Genomic DNA, 22,404 nt, shown 5'->3' with positions numbered 1-22,404 from the left:
TATAGAAATATCTTAAATTAAGTAAGTTGGATTACATAACCAAACATAGAATACCATCTTTGCATTTAAATTGGTGGGTTATTTAAATATATGGAAAAATTCTTCAACAAGTTTTCAAGTATTATGTGTCCTCAGAGGTTTAATTTCTGAAGAGTTTTCATTATGTTCTTTGTGGATTTAAACTGTCCTTTTGCAGAGCCTCAAAAGCCTCATTCTTCAACATGTCATTTATCCCAGTTTTTCACAGTGCATTTACCCTCTTTGTGGATTTAAACTGTCCTTTTGCAGAGCCTCAAAAGGAATACATTCTGTAAACCTAGTCAAAGAATGACTCATTTTCCACAGCTTAATATTCCTATAATTAAACCAAGGTATATTTGATGCTAGAAATTTATACCAGAAATGACAGGAAAATGTGAGAGACAAATTATTTTGTAGCAGATTCAAAACTGAAAGTAAACACAAAAGATCAACTCACTTGCACAAGAAGGTATACTTTTTAATCTAAATTGCTTAGGGAATTACCAGATAGCATACACTGTATGCACTAATTCTTATGTTCAAAATATGTTCTGTCATTTTGTGGGGCAAAATTTATCATGTTGAACCACTGGGCATATCAATTTAAATTTTTTGGAATTTAAGAAAAATAATACATAGAAGTGTAAATTTTTAAAAGGATATAAATAATGTATAATTATATAAATAATGTAATTATAATACCGCCAAAATGGTAATTAGAAGTGGTTATCTTTAGTAATTCCATATCGTGGCCTGCACTTGGTACTGTCAGTTATTAAAATAGTAGCCATCTGGTGGTGTACAGTAGTTCTCATGTGTTTTTTTCCCTCCCTTTTATCATTTTCTCAAAATATATACACTTATGTTTTCTGAACCACATATCATGTGATTTAACCTCTTAACAACAGAGCACTTTTTAATAGCCGGATGTTCTCTTACATAACCAGAGAACAGCTATTAAATTTAGGAATTTTAATAATGATTCTATTTTTTTAAATGTGCTCTATAGTCCATTCTTTAACATGTCATTTATCCCAGTGTAGTTTTCACAGTGCATTTACCCTCCAGCGCAAGATCCAATCCAGGACCACATATTACATTGTGTTCTGCTGTTCCTTGACTACCCTGAATCTGTGAGTTCCTGAGCCTCTGGTCTTTGACGACAATGACAGTTCTGAAGCACACAGCCAGTTCCTTTATACCGTGTTTGTCAGTTGTCAGTCTGGGTTTGTCTCCTGTTTCCTCGGGATCTGATTCTTGTTCCCCGTTCTTCCCAGGGTGTCACATCCTGAGGCACAGGCCGCGCTGCCCCTGGATGTTAGTTTTGTTCACCCGGTACGGCGTGTGCCCATTTTCCTCTGAGATGTGCTATGACACCTACTACCTTTCCTCTTACAGCTAACAAACGGTAAGTGGAGACGCCTCATTGTGGTTTTAATCTGCAGTTTTCTAAACTGAGTTTAATTTCAATTACTGTATCTTCATTTTTAAACATTGTATTTGGTTCATTTACAAATCTGCTAGGGTTTCATTCACTCTTTTTTAATACTTTGTTGTTCCCTGCCGATATTTTGATCTGGTCTTATTCCTTTCATCACAGTTAGCTGTTCCATAATCTGTGTTGGTAATTCCAATATCAGGGCTTTGCAAGTCTCTTTCTGCCGTCTGCTATTTCTTCTAGCTCTCTTACATGCTGTTTTGATTCCTTGTGTGCTTGTATATTTGACTCCGATGTCTTCACTTGCACTCCTCTGTGGGAATTCCGTGAAGCCAAGAATTATGGTACTTTCCTCTAGGGAGGATTAAATTTACTTGCACCATGTGCCTACCACACTGCCAGAAATTTCAATGAAACGAATTCACTCTGGTGATGTGCATTTGGCCTGCAAATCTGCAAAGAGCTAGTCTGCAGCTACAATTTCTTAGGAATGTGATTCCTTCCTCCCTGTTCTTGACACTAAGGCCAACTTTGCTTTCGGTTTTCTGCAAGTAATATGTTTAACTTTACTTGTGGTTTACCCTCACATGATGGTGCCATCCTTGGGAGAGGGAGGGGCTTAGCTTTGTAAGAGGCTGCATTTCCTATGAGATGCCAACCACTCACGTGGGCTCTAGACCTGCGTTGTCGAGTATAACAGCCACTGGTAACATGGCTGAGACTGAAACTAGGGAACTGAATTTCTAATTGTATTTAATTTTAATTAATTTAACTTAAACTAAAAACTGAAGTAGTGTAAAATATTTTTTCATTAAACAACTTTAGTGCTTTGCTAGAACTATACTTCACTTTAACCAATAAACGTTCTCATTTAGATAATGAAAATTTAGTGTTTGAATTAAGATGTTCCTTAAGTATAAAACACACACCACACACCAGGTTTTGAGAACTTAGTATGAAAAAGGATATAATGTGTGGCACAGAGAAGGCTCTTGGACACCTCCCTTGTTTACCTGGGACGAAGCCAGACAGCAGCCCTCTATACTCTGTCTCTCCTTCACGAAAGATCTGCTACGCTGTTTGTCCCCAATGATCAATCAGAACAAGAGGCTTGTTGATTTGACCTGAGTAACCTTTAGTTAGATTTCCCTCATTCTCCAGGCCCCCAAAGGGGCTCCTTCTGCCCTACCCTCAGCCTGAGCCAGCAGACAGCCCTTCCTAAGCAAGCCCTCCTGGCTGACCTCAGGAAAAACATCCCATGGTCATCCCACTCTTACAGCTGGTTCCTCCTAGCCTTGCTTACTCCTCCCTAGAAAAGAAAAGCCCTCTCCTGCCTGGCGTCTGAAACACCTGCAAATATCTCACGGTCAGCTCCTCTTTTTGTAGCATCCCCTCTTCCTACTGTAATAATCTGTTTAAATATGTCTCTCCTCTTGACTGCTTGAAATGGTGGATCACTCTTCCCTTGGCTTACAGGAAACTACCGTCACCTAATCTTCCTTCTTAGTTCTCCGTTGCTGGTTGCTCTTCTTGCAACGGGACGGCCACAGAGCTCCACCCTCGCACCTCTTCTCTGTTTGAGTTCACCCTCTAGGTGATCTCACATCCAACCTCACAGCTTTCCTTCCCACCTGCCCCAGCCAACCTGGCATAAACTTCTCCAGACTCCAGACCCAACTCAACTGCCAACTCAAGATCTGTACTTGGATGTTCAACAAAGGACTCAACCCAAAATACTCAAACCAGAACCCCATGTTCTCCCTCACTGCCTGAGTGAGGGAAACAGATCTGTGGAATTAAGAATATTCTCACTTTGCAAAAAGAGTCAAGAGGCATTAGCCAAACAGCAAGCTCCTGAATGCACTTCTGTATGGTATCATACTAAAAATTAGATTCATATACAACTTTCAGCAATATCCTCTTGCTTTCAGTCCACGTGCCACTTATATGTGGGGTTTTTAAGGCTATTTAGAAAGCATGGTAAAAATCCCAAACCAAAAACAAATGCAGAAAGGAATTTTCTTCATAGTTAAATCTTTTCACTTAATTCTCTAATACTTCAGCCCATACTACCCTAACTGAAATTGCACTCTCAAAGGTTTAAGATTGGCTCGTTGGTAAATATCTCTCTGAAGCATCCACACGAATGATCTCTGCACACAGCGGTACCTTGGATCCTGTAATGCTTTAGTATTCTGTTCATCTCTCATTGCCCAGACTCATGTTTCCTTCTCACATAACCTAGGTTTAAGCTCTCTGACCTCTGATTTTCTTTTATATCGTCTGTGAGTGACTTCAAATGACTGTCTCCATTATACTAAAAAAGCAGTAACACCCTTTTGTTTTTAAAATTAAAGGGCAGATGATGCAAACAAAACACAAAAATGTGAAATGTAGAAAAAAAAGAGACTTGGAATCCAGACACTTGCATTATAGTCCCAAGTCTCATACTATCAACTTTTAACTTATCTCTTAGGGCCTTAGTATCTGTATCTGCAAAAAAGGGGTATTAAACCAGTTAGATGGATGGCCTCACTAAAGTCCCCTTTTTTTGCTTTAACATTCTAGTTTATATTTTAAAAATTGTTTACAACTTAAGTGTCTCTTTGTAGCCTGTATTTCCATTTCTATACTTGTTATACAGAAAATGAGGGGGAAAAGATTCTCTATCTCTAACTGACATAATATCTTAGATAAAAGTTTGCAGAAGGATAGGTACTTGAGGTTCTGAGAAAACAAGTCAACCTGCTTTTATCACTGACAAAAGCAAAACAGCTTGGTAAACACGTTTTATTTATAGAGAATGTATTTTGAGCCACTCCTTGATAACGGGCTTGTTTACTCCAGAACTTAGTGTTCAACTACTTTCTAAAGTAAGATATCAACGCACATTTTACTTTAGTAATTTTCCTCTAACATTATCTTTAGTTATTCAAAATAATTCTTACTTTTCCCTTTGTACTTAATATATATAATTTTAACCCTGCTTTAGCTCTTTAAGTTCAAGTCAGTTTTTTGTAATTCACGTAGTTTAAAGTTTAACACATCAGTTTCTATTTTAGCATCATCAGCTAACTTGAGTCATCTTAACCATTTGTCCTAGTAAAATTATATCCTAAAGCTAAAATCTAAAGCCATAGATCGTTCGATGATTTTTTAAGGCTGGCTATACATATTAACAAATATACTTAACCAGAATAATCCATAAAAATCCAGTTTGATTTATACAGATTATCACATTTCCAGTTGCTTTAATGTCCAAATAAGACAACTCAAGTTTACTCCAAGGAAAGATAAAGTAATTAAATAGGATGGCAGAAATAAGACTTTGGGTTCACAGATTTTTAAAAATGATCATTTGGAAATATATTTTCTTGCTTCATCCCTCACTGTACTCCCCAAATATTCAATGCTCCTGCCACAATTTATTTTTTCTGTAAGATGCCAAGTAGATTTGTTTTTATGCCTTGTTAATGCAGGTTCCTTCTCTGCTCGGAATAGCCTGCAGTTTTTTTTTGTTTGTTCATTTGGATTTAACTTATGCTTTGGGGCCCAGTTAAAAAGTTACACTGCAGAGAAAACCATTAGCCCCTTTTGCCTTCCCATAGCATTTTGTCTGTAACTTCATTATAGCTTGCCATTTACTTTTCTATTACAATTATTCATTTTCATATCCAAATCCATTAGGCTGTTTGCTTTCCAAAGGCAGGAACTGTGGTATACGTGTCTCCTCTGATGCTTTCTCTCCTTCCCAGAATCTACCCCAGTACTCTATTCTGTTTGTCCACAAAGGGAAACTGATCATCCATCTTCCTCTTTGGGCTCAAATATTTCTGTATATTTATGTTATTCTTCATAATTCTGTGTCTGTTTTAACTATTTTATTCACACTAACATATACGTTGTCTGTGTATTAATGCTTATTAGATTAAGCAGCAATTAAAGAACGTGAAACTAAGAATGTAAATAAAAGTCCTTTTGTCATATTAGCATATAAAATTTAAAACTTGATTTCTAATTTGCTCAGCTGACTCATTTTGAACTTATAAACAATGCATTACCTGTAAGGGTAAATTAAGTAATACTGTTGTTTTAAGGTAACTTTGTGAACATAGTATGATAGGCATTCTTTATAAATCTGTTAAATCATCCTATTCTTTAAAGGATCATTTTAAACACAAAAAAACCTTAACTATTTTTAGATGACTCTCAAACATTATAACATTTAATAAATGCCAGACCACCTCATGTATGAATGCAATATTACTTAAGAAAAACAAGTCTATGAAATGCACTTAATAATGGTAAGAGGTCAATATATGTATTTTTAGAAATCATTGCTTTAACATCTTTCTAGGGAGATTACCTTTCCTCCAAAATAATTTTAAGTATAACACTCTAAATTATAATTTTTGTTTCATAATCTAAAAATCATTCTCCAAAATTCTGTTACTTGCAAAAGGTACACAACGAAGGTGACATCAAGCACCTTATGGGGTATTTATATTACAGTATTATCTACTCTAGTCAAAGTGCCCACTAAAATGTCACAAGTAATAGTGTTGCGTTTCTCCTCTTCATGCTGACATTTCCTAGTGTGCAGTAACTGGACTCTGTCACCACACTTAACACCCCATCCCCACCCGTATGCGTCAAATCTCACGTTCTAACCTGCTCCTTCATCTTTTGCCATCATTTCAAAAAATGTTTAACATTTAAAACTCAATAATTTTCATCTCCTTATATATGAATTAGAAGGATTAATATTTTCTGTATGAGCAGCAGTCCCCAAAGCCGTCTTAATTTTGAACCTGGCGGAGGAGAGTTCTCTTAGAGCCCCTCATCATTTTTATTTAAAGTATTCTCTTAAAAAAATCTACCCTGCCACCCCAAGTTCAATGGTCATATTTCTACCATCCTCTTCCAAGTAGGCACAGGCAAATTTGACATTCAGAGATTAGCTGGAGAACCAAAATAATACTGGGAAAAATAAAGCCATAAACCTAAAGGGTATGTTTCTGTACTGCAAAGCAACATTTCAAAGAATAAGTCAACTAAAATGTTTTACAAAAATATTCGGCAGTTCAAAGGAGGTCATTTTAACCAGTGGTCCCCAACCTTTTTGGCACCAAGGACCGGTTTCGTGGAAGACAATTTTTCCATGGACTAGTGGGGGAGAGGGGATGGTGTGGGGATGATTCAAGCGCATTACATTTGTTGTGCCCTTTGTTTCTATTATTATTACATTGTAATATATAACGAAATAATTATACAACACACCATAATGCAGAATCAGTGGGAGCCCTGAGCTTGTTTTCCTGCAACTAGATGGTCCCATCTGGGGCTGATGGGAGACAGTGACCCCCGACGTGTGTAGCTATGTCCAGTCTACTCTGTGATCTCGTTCTGGTTGTTGTCACTGCAGAAAACCCTGCTTCACAAAGATGGGATGTTGGAAATGGAGGCAGGCTCTTCAGTGCTTTTGTGGCAATCTCAGGATATTCCGCCTTGACTTTAATCCAGAACGTATGGAGATGTGAAGTTGTCTCAAACATACTTTTGAGGGCACCGTCATTTGCGATCAAGCAGTTGATCCTCTTCCAATACAAAGTCAGTTCACCTGGCTTATTCAAAAATGGGTGGTCGTGGATCCATTCCTTCCCAGTTCAGGGGTCTTTTATGGTTGGGAAGTAATGCTAAACTCTTCTGAAAGCTGAGTTAGGTGATCATGCACCAGCTGGGAGAAAGGCGGCCCTGGCTCAGTCTTTCAAAATCTCTGCTAATGTTTGAAACATGTCAAAAATCCCAATGTTCGCTCGTCACCCCCACAATTCCAGTTTGGCTTTGAATGCAGCCACTTTATCTGCAGACTTGAACACAGTTGTTGTTCTCTCCTCAAGTGACAGATCGAGTTCGTTGAGCAGGTTGAATACGTCACACAAGTAAGCAAGTTTTGCGACCCATTCTGTGTCACTGAAATGTGCTGCCAGTGGTGACCGTTTTTCTAAAAATCTCTGGAGAGGCTCTCGTAACTCAGAAACTCTGGCCAGTGATCTACCTTTGGAAAGCCATCTCACTCTGTGTGTAAGAGAAGACGTGTGTGCTCTGCGTCCATCACCTCACAGAGCTGCGTGAACAGACGTGAGTTAAGGGCATGTACTTTAATGTGGTTGATAGTTTTAATCACATCCTGCAAAACGTTAAGTTCAGGTGACATTTTTCGGCTAGCCAGCATTTCTCTATGGATGACACAGTGTGTGGACTCACATTCAGAAGCGACCTCTTTGACCCGAGTAGCGAAACCAGAAAGCCATCCAGTCATGGCAGCCGCTGTCTGTGCATATACCGACACAAAATGACCAATTCAGTTTTCCTGATATGTAATCATTCAAAGACTTGAAGAGCTCTGCAGCTGTGGTGTTGGTTGGTAACAAAAGTGCACATAACATATTCTCATGCACACCCTACTGAAAAATATATCACACAAAAACAAGCATTGTTGCCTTGTTGTCAACAGCAGTAGACTCGTCGACCTGGATTGCGTACCACAGTGACTCATTAATCCTCTCGAACAATTGTGCCTCAACAGCCTCTGCTATTTCATCAATTCGTCTAGTTATGGTGCCAGCCGAAAGAGGAACACGTGCGACCTTTTGAACTGCAGCTTCTCCTAAAAGTTCATGACAAATGTCCTTAGCAGCAGGCAGGATCGACTCTTCACCCAATATAAAGGGCTTCTTAGCTTTAGCAATGCAGTTAGCCACTAAGAAGGATGCTCTCAGTGCAGACACGTTTGATGAAGTGGTGGCCTTCAATAATTGCTTTCCTTCATGTTCATGATTTTTCCTTTTGAAAAACTCCAAAGCCTTGTCTTTTAATGCAGGGTGCTTGGTCTCCATGTGGCAAAGCAGTTTTGAAGGTTTCATGGCTTTGTTGGATAGCCAGTCACCACATATTATATACAAAGCGGGCTTGGAGAATGTGAATCACCTGTTGCAATGAACCCATAACTTAAGTAGGACTCTTGGTATTTTCTTTTAAATGCAGCTTTCTTTTTGTTGGCAGTCTTAAGAGTCTTCTGTCTCATCATTGGGTCTTTCTTTCTCCCTTTTCAAAGAAGCTCCCCAGCAACAAAGAAGCTGCCCAGCGACGTTTGTTTTTTACTCATTTTGCCTAGGGTTATCTTGTGGGCTTACCAAAAACTGTGAATGAGACAAGGACGCAGTGCAGGAAAGAGGCATGGATGGAAGTGGTAAATAAAATAATGGGCAGGCCAGGCACACACTAAAATAAGTGTCGGATTCCAACTTAAAGCCTGCCACCAGATGCAGCTTAACTGTCACTTGCCACTCACTGGTAGGGTTCTGACATGAGTCTGCAAGCAGCTGATTTATGAGGGTCTCTGTGCCGTCACACCTCTCTGCTCATGATCATCTGTATTTGCAGCTGCTCCCCAGCGCTAGCATCAGCGCCTCAGCTCCACCTCAGGTCATCAGGCATTAGATTCTCATAAGGACCGTGCAACCTAGATCCCTCGCATGTGCAGTTCACAGTAGGGTCTGCGCTCCTGTGAGAATCTAATGCTGCAGCTGGTCTGACAGGAGGCGGGGCTCAGGCGGTAATGCAAGCCATGGGGAGCGGCTGCAAATACAGACGAAGCTTCGCTCTGCTTGCCTGCCGCTCACCTCCTGCTGTGTGCCTGGTTACTAACAGGCCAGGAACCGATACCAGTCCGTGGCCTGGGGGCTAGGGACCCCTGATTTAAGTCACTATAAATTAGATTAGACTGATAAACAAAAATACTGAATGTGATTCATAAAAAAGTTATGGCTAAGGGTATGATTTAACTAAACTTACTGATCTATAACACAAAAATTCAGTCAGTTCAGCAATATAAGGGCATTTTAAACACCTTTACCAGTGCAACTTAATTTTGAAATTTTGATGTTTTTCTGCTAAGGTTTCAATACTACTATAAGAATTTAAGAAACAGAACCTATTTTTAGATCTTCAAGATCAGTGCCCTCTTAAAAAAAAAATTACAAATCAACTCAACAGTAATTTTTCATTCTACTTTCACTGAGCTAAAAATGACAACCCAAAGCATTTCAACTATCAACCCTAGTGTGACATGTGTATGTACATTTCAAAGTAAAAAACCTGGGACTAAACTCATTACAAAAGTAGAGCTGGAAAATCAAGTCACATTTATTTATAATAGAAAACTATAATAGAATCTAAAGAAATAATGGTTCTGATGAACCTAGGGGCAGGACAGGAATAAAGACGCAGACATAGAGAATGGACTTGAGGATATGGGGAGGGGGAAGGGTAAGCTGGGACAAAGCGAGAGAGTGGCATGGACATATATACACTACCAAATGTAGAATAGATAGCTAGTGGGAAGCAGCTGCATAGCACAGGGAGATGAACTCAGTGCTTTGTGACCACCTAGAGGGGTGGGATAGGGAGGGTGGGAGGGAGACACCAGAGGGAGGAGATATGGGGATGTATGTATATGTACAGCTGATTCACTTTGTGGTAGAGCGGAAACTAACTAACAATTGTAAAGCAATTATACTCCAATAAAGATGTTAAAAAAAAAAAGAAACCTTTTACTATTATTTCTTCTTCATGTCTGCTTCCCCATCTCATCTCTTGATTTATTCTTTTCTCCCAGTTTTAGTCGCTTCCCTTCCTTCCCTTACACCCTGGACTCTGCGGTAGGTCTCATTCTCTCACTCTTAGCTTGTCCTTGGCTTACCATTCTACTTCAGTCCTTCAACCCACCTTCCCAGACAGCCTAGGCAATGATGGAGAATGGTACCAGCTATACAGATTTGTTCCACAAAAATACAGATAGATAATTCATCTCTGGTCCTTGACATATTTATCTATCACTAACTTATCTTCAGTCAGATCCTTCTTCTGTTCACCGATCAAAACTTTTGCCACTTTCTTCAGTTCTGTGCCCAATGGCCCACACAATTCTCAGCAGATGACTGAACTTAAACTTCACAGCAAAATGAGACAATCATACAGAACTTCCTGTTCACCCTAAGAAATTACTATCTGAGTCCATATTGTTGCTTCCTTCCTTGCTCTAGAGAAAGAGGCATCCCTCCTTCTAGCTAAAGCATTCAGTCTTTGATGCTCTAAATACCAGCTCCTCCAGAACTGGATGGTACTGGCCCATCATTTAACCTTCGTGATATTTTTCTTCAACTTTTCCTGCTCCATTAATTCCATTCCATCTTCCCTGAAGTCTCTCCTCGTTTAAAAAGAAAAAAACAAAGATTCTCCCCGACCCTGCACGCCTGCTCTAGTTTCCATCCAATCCCTCTCAATCTCCACAAATAATTTATGTGAAGAATATAAACTCCGTCACGGCTTTATATCGCTTTTTATTCACTGCACTTAGCTTTCGCCTCCACCGCCTCTGTGCAGTCCCCTTCCCCACACCTGCTTCACCCGCCTGCCCCTGGGTAGCCGTCCTCCTCCGAGCCCTGGTCTCCACGCTCCTCTCTCTCCACCTTCTGAGTTCATTATGCAAATATCCAAGTGCCCACGAAATCTCCGCCTCAAGGTCTGTGAGACATCTCAAGTCAACTAAGCATTTCTTACATTTCCTCTCTAATCTTAGTATCCATTTTTAACTCAGCTTGCTGATACCAAAATTTACCCCATTACTCAGTAACTGGAGGGCCATTCTAGAATATTCTGTTGCCTTGCCACTGCTTCAGACCCAAGCAAGCAGAAATCCTCTTGCTTCTCTCTTCATCTCACACCCTCCAGACCACTGTTTACTCCAGGCTCTCACCATCTCTCCTGCATGACTGCACACAGCCCCTGCCGGCAGCCTCCCCCAGCCGATTTCTATGCTCAGCTCTCAACTTCTCCAACCTGTTCTCTCTGTTATAATAAAGTTACTGAAAACAAACCAGACCACAGTTTCAACTTCCTTGCTTAGAACTCTTCCAAGGCCTTCCGGGGCTTGAGTCCTAACTCTGCAATCCCATTTTCTCCCTCCCTCTAACCCACACCCCTCCAGAATTAAAACAACAAAACAATAACAGTGCTTTACATTCGCTGGAACACAAAACTTTACAATTTAAGCGAATTACATTTGAGCATTTTGTTCCTCTGCCTAGAACAGCCTCCCCTTGATGCACATAACAGGTAAATTCTTCATTCACCTTGAGAGGCAGTTCTGCTCTCCCTTTTCTGAAGCCCTGCTTTCTGAAGACCACCACCCCACAGTGATCTCCACGTAGAGCTCTGTACTTCTTCCACTGGGCTACCCTGGACTCTGTACCTATTCCTGTTACTCTACCACATTCCAGAGTTGACGCTGGTAAAAAACTCCAAATTTATCTTTTCCATAACGGTACCCCTGAATGATTTATCAAGAAATATACTATACTTGACATATTATTTTACCCTGAAATAAAAGCATACTATTATACTCAAAGGGAAAAAAACCCTCATCTTAGCACACAGAAAACAGAAAAAAAAAGATTGTCTCAAAATTCAGAGGTTAAGAGCAGAGGATCTCAGAGCTTTTGTCAGAATACACACAAAGTACTTAGCACAGTGTCTGAAACACAATTACATGTTCTTAATAGTTAATCGCTGTCATCATTAACATTATTATTATTAACTAAAGTAACCAGAGTTGGATGGATCAAAATTTGTTCTAGGTCATAGGTACTTTAGGCCTCAGTCCTAAATATTGCAGATACCACCAAAACTCTCCTGAAATTTTTAAGAACAATGAAAAAAGACCTTTAGAATGTTTCTCATTATACTAGTACACGTGATAAATAATAACTACGTTTTGTTCTTCAAAAGTAAATACTTTGTAATGATACTTTCCCTAATGGAAATCAGTAAATTACCAAGATATTCTACTGAAGACACCAAGGTCTTCTTGCTAGAATTTCCTTTGTCACCTCATATTAAAACAAATGCATCAAATGATTAAGACACCAAAATGCAAGACACATCTTTTCTTACAGAGCTATAAATTCTAAGATGGGTGATAAAAGCTACTTTACCTTCAGGGGCATCTGCATCACATCTCTTTGGCACAGAAAGGGTTGAATTGCCTTTACGGGCGTCATAAGTTATATTGCTCTGAAAGATGAAAATATAGTTAAAGTATAAATAGTATATTAATATATTTCGATTAAAAAGTAATCACTTTATGAACTTTATACTGTTTTCTATTAAACTACATCTAGCTAATATTCTAAAAGGTAAATTACATAAAATTGCAACTAGAAGAAAAAGATTTAGGGTAAATTTAACATTAGGGCTTTCCTATAACAATCATTAGGCCCTGTGTTGAACAACAGAGCTTCTGCCCAGAGAAACGGCCTACTTATTTTTCCACTGTGGAACAAGAAAAGAATATCATTCATCCATGCAAAAGCATGACGATATTTCATTCATTCACAGAAGAATGTTTTATAAGCATGACCTCGTGAACCAGGTGCAGGAGATAAGGCAAGAAGAGAATAAAAGGTATAAGAAATGAAAAAAATGACTAAGGTGACCTTCTAGCATCATTTCCCAAACTTGTGTCATTCGTTACCTCCATTATGATCGTGTCTTATCTTTGATCCACTGGCATTGTTACTTAATATTTTTCAATGAACTAACTTTTCAATCCTTAGCAATATTATGGATGGTATTAAAGGTCTGATGTGCTTACTAGATCTTGTTTGTTTGTTCCTAATTACATATTAGAGTAAAGAAAGAATGGAGGAAGTACAGGATAAAGGAGTGACCCGGGGAGAATGGATTAATAATGAAAAACTCCATTAAAGTAAGGCTTGAACTGGGCTGTGAAACATGGATTTGACTTGTTAGAAGGTAAAGCAAGAGATATTTTAGGAAAAGGAAACTAAACAAAGGCTGAATTAGATATGGTCAAAATATGTTAAGCTGTCAAAATATTCAAACTAGCTCTCCAGGTACAACTAGGAATCACAGCTGGCTTTTGAAAGATCAACACCAAGGAATCACTGTAACAGGTAAGAGGGTCCCTGTCATGTTAAGAGAAAGCATAGTTACGTACAAATAAAATAGTTATAAATTCTCTCCTATGGGATTCATGGTACCAATGAGCAGACATAATTTTCTGCACACCAAAACTTTTTGGGGAGCCATATTAATAAACTTACTTAAAATATTATTTTAGAGTAAATATTATGAGTTTTAGTGAAGTGCTGAGACACAGCTCAGTAGCTTGGCACCATGGGATCCATTTAAGGAACTACTGTAATGAAATTCAGTGTTATTTTTAAAAAGAACTTGTTTGAAACAAATATAAACATGCTGAGAAATGGAATGAAAAACTAGTTTTAGCAATATTAAGTTTAACCTGATGAGCTAACATGTTAGCTTTCACAAATGAGAATTTGATTTTAGATTTCACTATGTTTAAAATATCAAAATACTGACTTTTTAAAGTGTGCACTTACCTCTATCAGGTAGTTCTGGCTTCCGTACATAACATACTGGGGGGCGAGGCTGTAAATCATGTAGCTAGTGTGAAGCACAATAAGCAGAAGTATCATGCAGAGAAACAAGAGCGCCTGGGGCCTGGTTCTCCCCCTTCTGATTTTATACAACTGGAACGAAAGAACACAGGGATGATATTCCAGCAACACGTTTCATGTGAAGGGACTGAGTCCCACGCCTTTGTTAGGGGGGTAACGAACACAGTTCAATCCACCGTTTCTTTTTCCCAAAATAAATGCTAAGAATTCTTAACCTTTCCAGATAATTATAAGAATAACAAAGAATAACAACGCTTTCCCTGTAAAGCTTCTAGGTTTAGATTCATGTTTATTTTAAAAACTCAAGACCTAGAGAATATATTTGTACTCACACGGTCTGTTTCAGAAAAATCTTCTAAACTTATTATGTAATAGCATCTGTTAGAAGTTCCTAGAGCTAAGAAGAACTGAGAACTACTTCTATCTAAAGATTAGAGGAGTTTCAACTGTAAGTATTACTAATATATTTGAGTTTTATATAATATTACTTCCCAAGGACAGACATGCCACATGTTTTAAATACTCATTTCTATGAAATACGATATCCTCATATTATACTCTACTATAAAACTATAATATAGTTTATGGTAATTTATGTTCATCTGACTACAGCTATTTTCACATGTATCCATACAGGAGGGAAACTAAAACATGTGGTAACAGATAGAAGGAGCCTGGTGACGGGCTTCATTTCAACGGCAGAGCACATTTTTATTCTAGCAACTAAAATAGCACCTCCCTGTTTTATTACTAGATTGTAGTACAGTATAGAGTAATAGGACTCCAATACTGGACGGGATATGATCACCTAAAAATGTACGTTTCCCAGCTTCCCTACTCCTAGTAGTGGCTGGTAGTGATAAAACATTAAACGTCAAAAGGAAAGCAGTCTGTTGGGGACTTCTGGGAAAGTCTTGCTTTTTGATATAGGTATCACCACTTCTCCTAGCTATGTTTTCCTTATGGAACACGGACAGAATAAATGGGGTTGAAGCAGCCATATCACAATCATGAGGGAGAAGCCAAGAGGAATCCAGAGATATTAGACTTGATTTTTGAGCTACTGAAGCAATGCTAGATTTTAAAAATGTTCCACAGCAAGAAGTCTTTCATTAGTTCAAGCCACTATTTAACTGAATTTTACCCACAGCTGGAAGTATGAAGATGATGTATCTCGTTTTAAAATTCTTAATTTATATCAAGATGACTCTAAGAGGAAAATGACCCTTTCTCCAAACATACAGTAATCTTTCACTCCCAGTAGTAAGGGCCATCTTTTGAGCTACCATGAGTCCAGCTGTGCTACAGTGTGTTCCCATGCAGCCTAACACTAAGGAAAATAATAGAACTTCTAGCCCAGGACTTCTCCACCTCGGCACTGCCGATGTTTTCGGCTGGAAAGTCTTTGCTGTGGGAGGCTGCCCTGTGCAATGCAAGATGTTTAACCGAATCCCTGTACTCTAACCAACAGATGCCAGTAGCGCCTCCTAGTTATAACAACTGAAAACATCCCCAGACTTTGCCAAATGGATCCGGGAGGGCAAAAGCGTCCCTGTAGACGAAGAGCACTTTTATGTTAACGTGAAGTGAAAAAGCTAGTATTTCCATTTTTGGTATCAAGATATTTACAACTTCTATATTATAAATCTAAGATAATTTGCAATAATGGAGATTATGCACAAAATGATGAAAAAATCAAAATGATATTGTAACATATACTCACTCTAATCCAAAAGAACCATATGCCAATATTTCGAATCCCCGCCATTGAAGTAAAAATAAAGTACATAACAATAGTTGTTATAAGAATATAATCAAGAGGAAACACCTGAAAAAAGATAAAATTAAACTTAATACACAAACAATAAGGGCTTTAGAAGTCATGTAAAATTAACTGAAAATTCATTGTTCATATTTGGCAATGTTTAAAATATCAACCCTGATCAGGTTACTATGATAATGCAAAAAAAAAAAAAACCTGCAAGAAACAATTACCAAACTATTACCAAATTGCTCAGTATCATTATCCTAAGAAAAATCCTATAACAAATTAAACTAAAAATTACATTTATATATGGAATAAAAGACTTCGTTAAAAAGTAAAAACGGGAAGTGCTTGGAAAAGTTCACCCCTAAGTCTTATCACGTATCCCCAAATCAAGTTATGTATAACATGAGAGTTCAGTAATACATCAATACAATAATTTTTAAAGCAACATATCAACATAGAAGTTATATGTAAATAAAAAGCCAAATCAGCAGAGGGCACAAGCATATACTTCCAAGTACTAATAGGTTTGTCAACATAATAATTTGACAGAGTGTGACAATGTTTGCTAGAGTATAAAATGGATGATTTTTTTACTTACTGTTTGTAGTAAAGGCAAAAGCATATTCAGTGGATTACTCAGGTTAGCTCCAAAAATTATGAAACCAGAATCTATTCCAGCTGAATGAAGAGCTTTATCCAAACTATAACAAAAAAATGTATAAAGAGTGAATTTACATATTGCACCACATTTTCAGTTACTTTAGAAAGAATATCATCATAACTTAAGCATGCAGACTCAATGGAGACAAAGAAAACCACAGATAACAAATTAAACCTCACTTAAATATCTTACAGATATTGTTCAATTGATACAGAATAAAGAAATACTGTCTATTATTGGAGCTTTTTACTCATTCTTTGAGTTAATGCTATAGAACACTTGAAGTAAAATAGCTACTTAAGATGAATAGGGCTACACTAATGGAATTCAGCGTGGAAAATGTATATTATAGGATGTGTGTTAGTGCTTTAGAAAATGTGTCTACTGTACTTACTTGGACAGGAAGAGAGAAATTATAAACAGCAATGCAACTAAGATGAAAAATATTCCCCAAATGATCTAAAAGCAAAAAAAAAAAAATAAATCGTTAAAATATACTTCTGAAGTTGATATTAAAAGCACAAAACCATTATGCTCAATGGGTTACTAGCATATGACAATGATCTAAAAAAAATGACCTAAGATAAATTTTAATTTAATATGTAATCATATAGTATATAATCCTAGGCACACATCATCTAAATTTTCATTATGAGACTATTTGAGAACAAAAACACAAAAGAGACAATGCATTTGAAAGTTTTCATTGGTAAGTAAACAAATGAGACTCTTTGCTAGGTCCAATAAAAGGTTTATATTCAGTTATACTCAAATATAAAAAGTTAACTGAAAACTACATTAAGACTAATATACATACACAAAAAACCAAAACCAAGAAACTCATCAGGTTACGTTAACCTGTTGTTAAAACAGAGAAGTTGGAACATTTTCTCACAGAAGTAATGAGATACTATATAGCTGACCCTTGGACAATGCAGGGGTTAGAGGCACTGACCCTCTGCACAGTCAAAAATCTGCATAGAACTTACAGTCGGCCCACTGCGACATCCAGATTCAACCTACTGCGGATGGCATGGTGCTGTAATATGTGCTACTGAAAATTATCCATGTGTAAGTGGACCTGAGCAGTTCACACCATGCTGTTCACGGGTCAGCTGTGTATATCTTATAAAAAGATTATACCACAGCCTAGAAAAGTCTATATAACTGATAATATTCTTGAAATAGAGTACAAACAGCACTGAAGAAACTGTCATATAGAACTCTCTCTGCGGAAGGATGTGGTAATAAGCATTGTACACTTCCTTGTACTCAAGTATGAACTTTATAGTATGAAAGGATATGTATGAAGTATGAAAGGATAGCATATGAACTTTATAGTAGGACCACAGAAAACAAGGAAAACAATGATTGGAACTGGGTCTCTAAGGAATAAAATTTCAGAATAAAAAAAGGGATGAAATCTATGTTTGGCGAGAGCCAAAAGGAAGATTCCTATTAAGTACAGTTAAGTGTTTCGGTTTGTCCTTTGCCTGGAATTGATAGGAATAGATGGGAAACATCATGAATGTTAAGGAGATTTTTCATCTTATTTCACATGATCGTTGAGTATATTTTAGAATTCTGACAGGATAAAAAAAGTAGAATAACAACCCATTATCCTACCCAGCATATAAAGATGAATCTGGAAAAAAATTTTAGGACTGTGTTCTAGGGAACTCTTCAGTTCTGAAAGAGTGCCTTTAGAGCTCACTGGAAGAAGCAGCTTGGCAAGAGAGGACCAAAAAGACTATAGGCTTCCTGGTGGTGCAGTGGTTAAGAATCCGCCTGCCAATGCAGGGGACACGGGCTCGAGCCCTGGTCCAGGAAGATCCCACATGCCGCGGAGCAACTAAGCCCGTGCACCGCAACTACTGAGCCTGTTTTCTAAAGACCGCAAGCCGCAACAAAGAGTAGCCCCTGCTTGCTGCAACTAGAGAAAGTCTGGGCGCGGCAACGAAGACCCAATGCAGCCAAAACCAAACAAATAAATAAATAAATTTATTTTAAAAAAAAACACAAAAAACGACTATAGGCATCATTTGAAATAAAGACCCCTGCATGTATCCATTTTACATACGGGGTTTCACATGAGCATTCATTTATTTTAAAATGTTTCATTGCTAAATAAGTGTGAAGTGACCCCTTCACAGTAACAGAAGTTTATTAGTAGCAGGTAAAGGAGCGCACACAATCTTCTTCTACTCATTGCTAAATAAGTGTGAGTGACCCCTTCATAGTAACAGAGTTTATCAGTAGCAGGTAAAGGAGCGTACACAATCTTCTTCTACTAGGTTTGAGCATGGCACTTGATGCCTAAGAGAACTGGAGACAATATCCTTACACTGAGGAAACATATTACTTCCCAGTAGCCTGTTGATAAGAAACAGCTTGTAGCATGAGGTAGTACAGCTGCCAACTACCAATGAGCAGTAGAGGAACATGACCCAGAGACAGCAGGAGAAATTAACATTCCCCTCCCATGATCCCCATTTTGGGGGAGGAAAAGAAAAGAAAATCCTTAACTACTTTCCCACTCTGTTGAGATGCATGACCCAGAGTTAGACTGTTTAATCACAGCTACTTACAAAACAAAGAAAAAATATTAAAAAGATAAATGGTTTATAAAGACCAAGGAAACTGTATATATTTATATATAAGAACTTAAGTTAGTACTTCCAGAATCATGTCAGTGGTGACCACCCTGGGCTGACCTAAATGCTACATATTCCACACTAGCTATAGTGTTAGTTTTAAAATAAAAATTAAGCCAGGGCTTCCCTGGTGGCGCAGTGGTTGGGAGTCTGCCTGCCGATGCAGGGGACACGGGTTCGTGCCTCGGTCCGGGAGTATCCCACGTGCCGCGGTGCGGCTGGGCCTGTGAGCCATGGCCGCTGGGCCTGCGCGTCCGGAGCCTGTGCTCCGCAACGGGAGAGGCCACAGCAGTGAGAGGCCCGCGTACCGCAAAAAAAAAAAAAATTAAGCCAAAGAGATGACATCAGTAAAGGTAACAGAATAAGAACTTCTGAAAATCCTTTCCCCCCTAAAAGCAATGAGAAAACTGGCATAAATGGTCAGAAGCAACTTTTTTAACACTCTGGAAATTAACCAGAGGCATGCAACAATCTAGGAGCATTTATTCAGGAAAAACAGCTGAATCTCAGCAAGAGCACAGAGCACTGTGGCATTCCGACTTGCTCTAGTACCAATCCCTCCTCTCTCGTGTATGGTAGATGGCCTGTAAAAGCCATAAGCCTGGTGGCCACCTGTGAAAGCAGAAAGGGGCTGAAGTTCTCTCAGAGTCTCCTTCCCAGAGAACTGCCATTACTCGACCCGCCTGGTAATGCCATGGAAGATCCCATTTGCAAGACTGTCTGTGTTTGGCCTGAACTGGAGTTCACACAGTGCAAAAATTCCTTTTCCGCAGGAGTGTCTGTCAAAAAATTACAGGCAACCAATGAACTTCATGGCCACAAGAGCTAGTCAATATCAGGCAAAAAAATAAACTAACTAAAAAGATTAAAACGGAAACCTAGGGAATGAGATGTCCACAGGTGCTCTGAAAAGTTTCCACATATTCCTGGGAATGAAGAAGGCCCTGTGCATGCTCAGGAAAGACAGGAGTGGCCTAAATGTCCACTTGTGGTTGACCCCGAAGCTCTGTCTGCACGAGCAGGAAGTGCAGGAGAAGGCAGCACTGCAGTGCCAGCCTGGGTGCTGAACTCATGTCTCCACTCACACACAGCCCCTCAGCAAAGACTGAGACTTACTGGTTCTAGGTGTTTAGAAAATCTTCGTCCAGTTATTAACTAAAGTAACCAAGCAGAAACTTGGGTGACTACACACAACAAAGAATACAGACTTTACAGAATAATTCACAAAAGTCACTAAACAAACAACAACAAAGAGTAATAACAGCAAATCCAGGGGAGACTCTGATCTCCAGAGTTACCACATTATATTATTTAAAACTTCCCAGGTTTTAACCAAAAAAAAAAAAAAAAAAAAAAATTAAAGAGACATGCAAAGCAGCAAGAAAGTATGACTAATAGAAGAAACAAATCAACAGGCACTGTCCTTGAGGAAGTCCTTGATGACGCTGAACTTACTCGACAAAAACTTTAAAGCCACTATTTTAAATATGTTCAAGGAACTAAAGAAAAGCATGTCTTAAGAACTAAAACAAATTATGAGAACAATTTCTCACCAAATACAGAATATCAACAAAGAAATGGAAATTATAAAAAAGGAAGTGAATTGAAATTCTCAAGATGAAAAATATAAAAACTGAAACAAAAAGCTCACTAGAAAACAAAGTGAAAAGTTCAGCAGATCTGATCAGTCAGGAGAAAAGAATCATTAAACTTGAAGATAAATTGATTGAGATGATCAAGTCTGAGGAACAGAATACAGCTCCTTAAGGTCATAGGACTGAGGTCTTCATCTCTTTGCTGGCTATCAGCTGGGAGCCTCTTAGTTCCTTGAAGGCATTCATTTCCTGCATTCCTTTTCACGTCCCCTCCATCCTCAAATCAGTAATGGCAGCTCAAGTCTTACATTCTGAATGTCTCTTTCTTACACTTCACTTTAGCACATCTCTCTGACTCTAGCCATGGAAGTTCTCTGCTTTTATGGACTTGTGCTGCTAGATTGGGCCCATCAAGATAATCCAGGGTCAGCTCCATATTTTAAAGTCTATAACATTAATCGCATCTGCAAAGTCCCTTTTGACATTTCGTGTATATTATACTCACAGGTTTCAGGGATTAGGGCGTGGACATCACTGGGGGAAGACAGAGGCATTCTGTCTATCACAAAAAATGATAGTGATTCTTTGTTGGATTGAATGGTTTTTGGCATGAATCCTACTTTGTCTAATAGCACAATCATTACCTGCTTTTTTATTGTTTCCATTTGCTCAGTATATCTTTCAGTACACATTGTTAGCCTTTGTGAATCACTGTTTTAGGATATAGTTATATCCTGCTTTCTGAGGAAAATTAAAAATTTTTCTTTTATTAGTGAGTTAGGTCCATTCACATTTATTGACATGACTAACACGTTTCGCCTCAAAAATATCTTGTTGTTTGATAACTGTGTGTATATTTCCCGTGTTTCTTTCTCCACTTAATGTGAATTCCTTGCTCTTTGATTTTTAGTTCTTTTGTTAAGAGGTTTATATTTTTGTTCTAGTGTACTTAAATTTTCAACTGCCCTTAGCCCCCATTTCCTTATTCATTCCTTTACTAAACAATTTATTAGTTTTTACGTGTCTAACCTATTGCCTATGCAGTAATCTATGAGAAGTTCTTTTCTTTCTCTCCCTTCTTAATTACATTATTTCTATTCATCAGCACATGTTTGTGCCTTATTCTCTGCCCTAGCCCACACCTTCTCTCCACAGACCTACAATATTACATGTTCACCATTTTTCCCTTCGCTGATGTTTACGTTCTTACCTCTTAATTGGTCCAAGCTTGGCAACGAGTGGATTTCTCAAAAGAGCTCAGGGTACAGATCCCGTAACTGTTTTTCTAAAGGCTATTTTGGCTAAATATAAATTCCTTGGTTCTGCCAACTACAAACTGGCACTTGCCACCTGCCTCTACAAGGACTAGGTCACAAACCGCTGCAGCTGCTGACCTTCAACCCCTGAAAGGACCTCAGGGTGGAGATCAGGAGTGAGGCCCTCTGTGCTCTGGGAAAAACGGCAGAACAGACCTTCATATAGTTAGATATTTTCAGGAGACGATGTAATGAGCCGATTCCTGCATCTGCTGGTATCTAGAAAAGCACTACCATCATCACCAGTGACGTCTGCTCCTCAGGACCAGCAGCCAGCCTCTGCCTCAACGTGTGCTTGACTGCACGTGCCCCCTTCACTGACATCGTATAGAATACCGCCCTTCCCCCCAGCTCCTGCGAGCGGTTCCTCAGAGCTACCCGA

At 38.6% G+C, this 22,404-nt stretch overlaps 1 protein-coding gene across 1 annotated transcript in view; it reads right to left on the bottom strand.

The window, feature by feature from the left end:
• Positions 1-22,404, bottom strand: part of LMBRD1 (LMBR1 domain containing 1) — a 118,463-nt gene that overhangs the window by 15,851 nt on the left and 80,208 nt on the right. The window contains exons 10-14 of the mRNA XM_032651454.1: positions 16,852-16,916; positions 16,395-16,497; positions 15,749-15,853; positions 13,948-14,097; positions 12,517-12,595 (exon numbers count right to left, since the gene is read on the bottom strand). Coding sequence (XP_032507345.1) covers positions 12,517-12,595; positions 13,948-14,097; positions 15,749-15,853; positions 16,395-16,497; positions 16,852-16,916 — 502 coding nt within the window. The remainder of the gene's footprint in view (positions 1-12,516; positions 12,596-13,947; positions 14,098-15,748; positions 15,854-16,394; positions 16,498-16,851; positions 16,917-22,404) is intronic.

The sequence above is a fragment of the Phocoena sinus genome, chromosome 12 (genome assembly GCF_008692025.1).
Source record: "Phocoena sinus isolate mPhoSin1 chromosome 12, mPhoSin1.pri, whole genome shotgun sequence".
Lineage (NCBI taxonomy): Eukaryota > Metazoa > Chordata > Mammalia > Artiodactyla > Phocoenidae > Phocoena > Phocoena sinus.
This window is presented reverse-complemented; position numbering and strand designations above follow the sequence as displayed.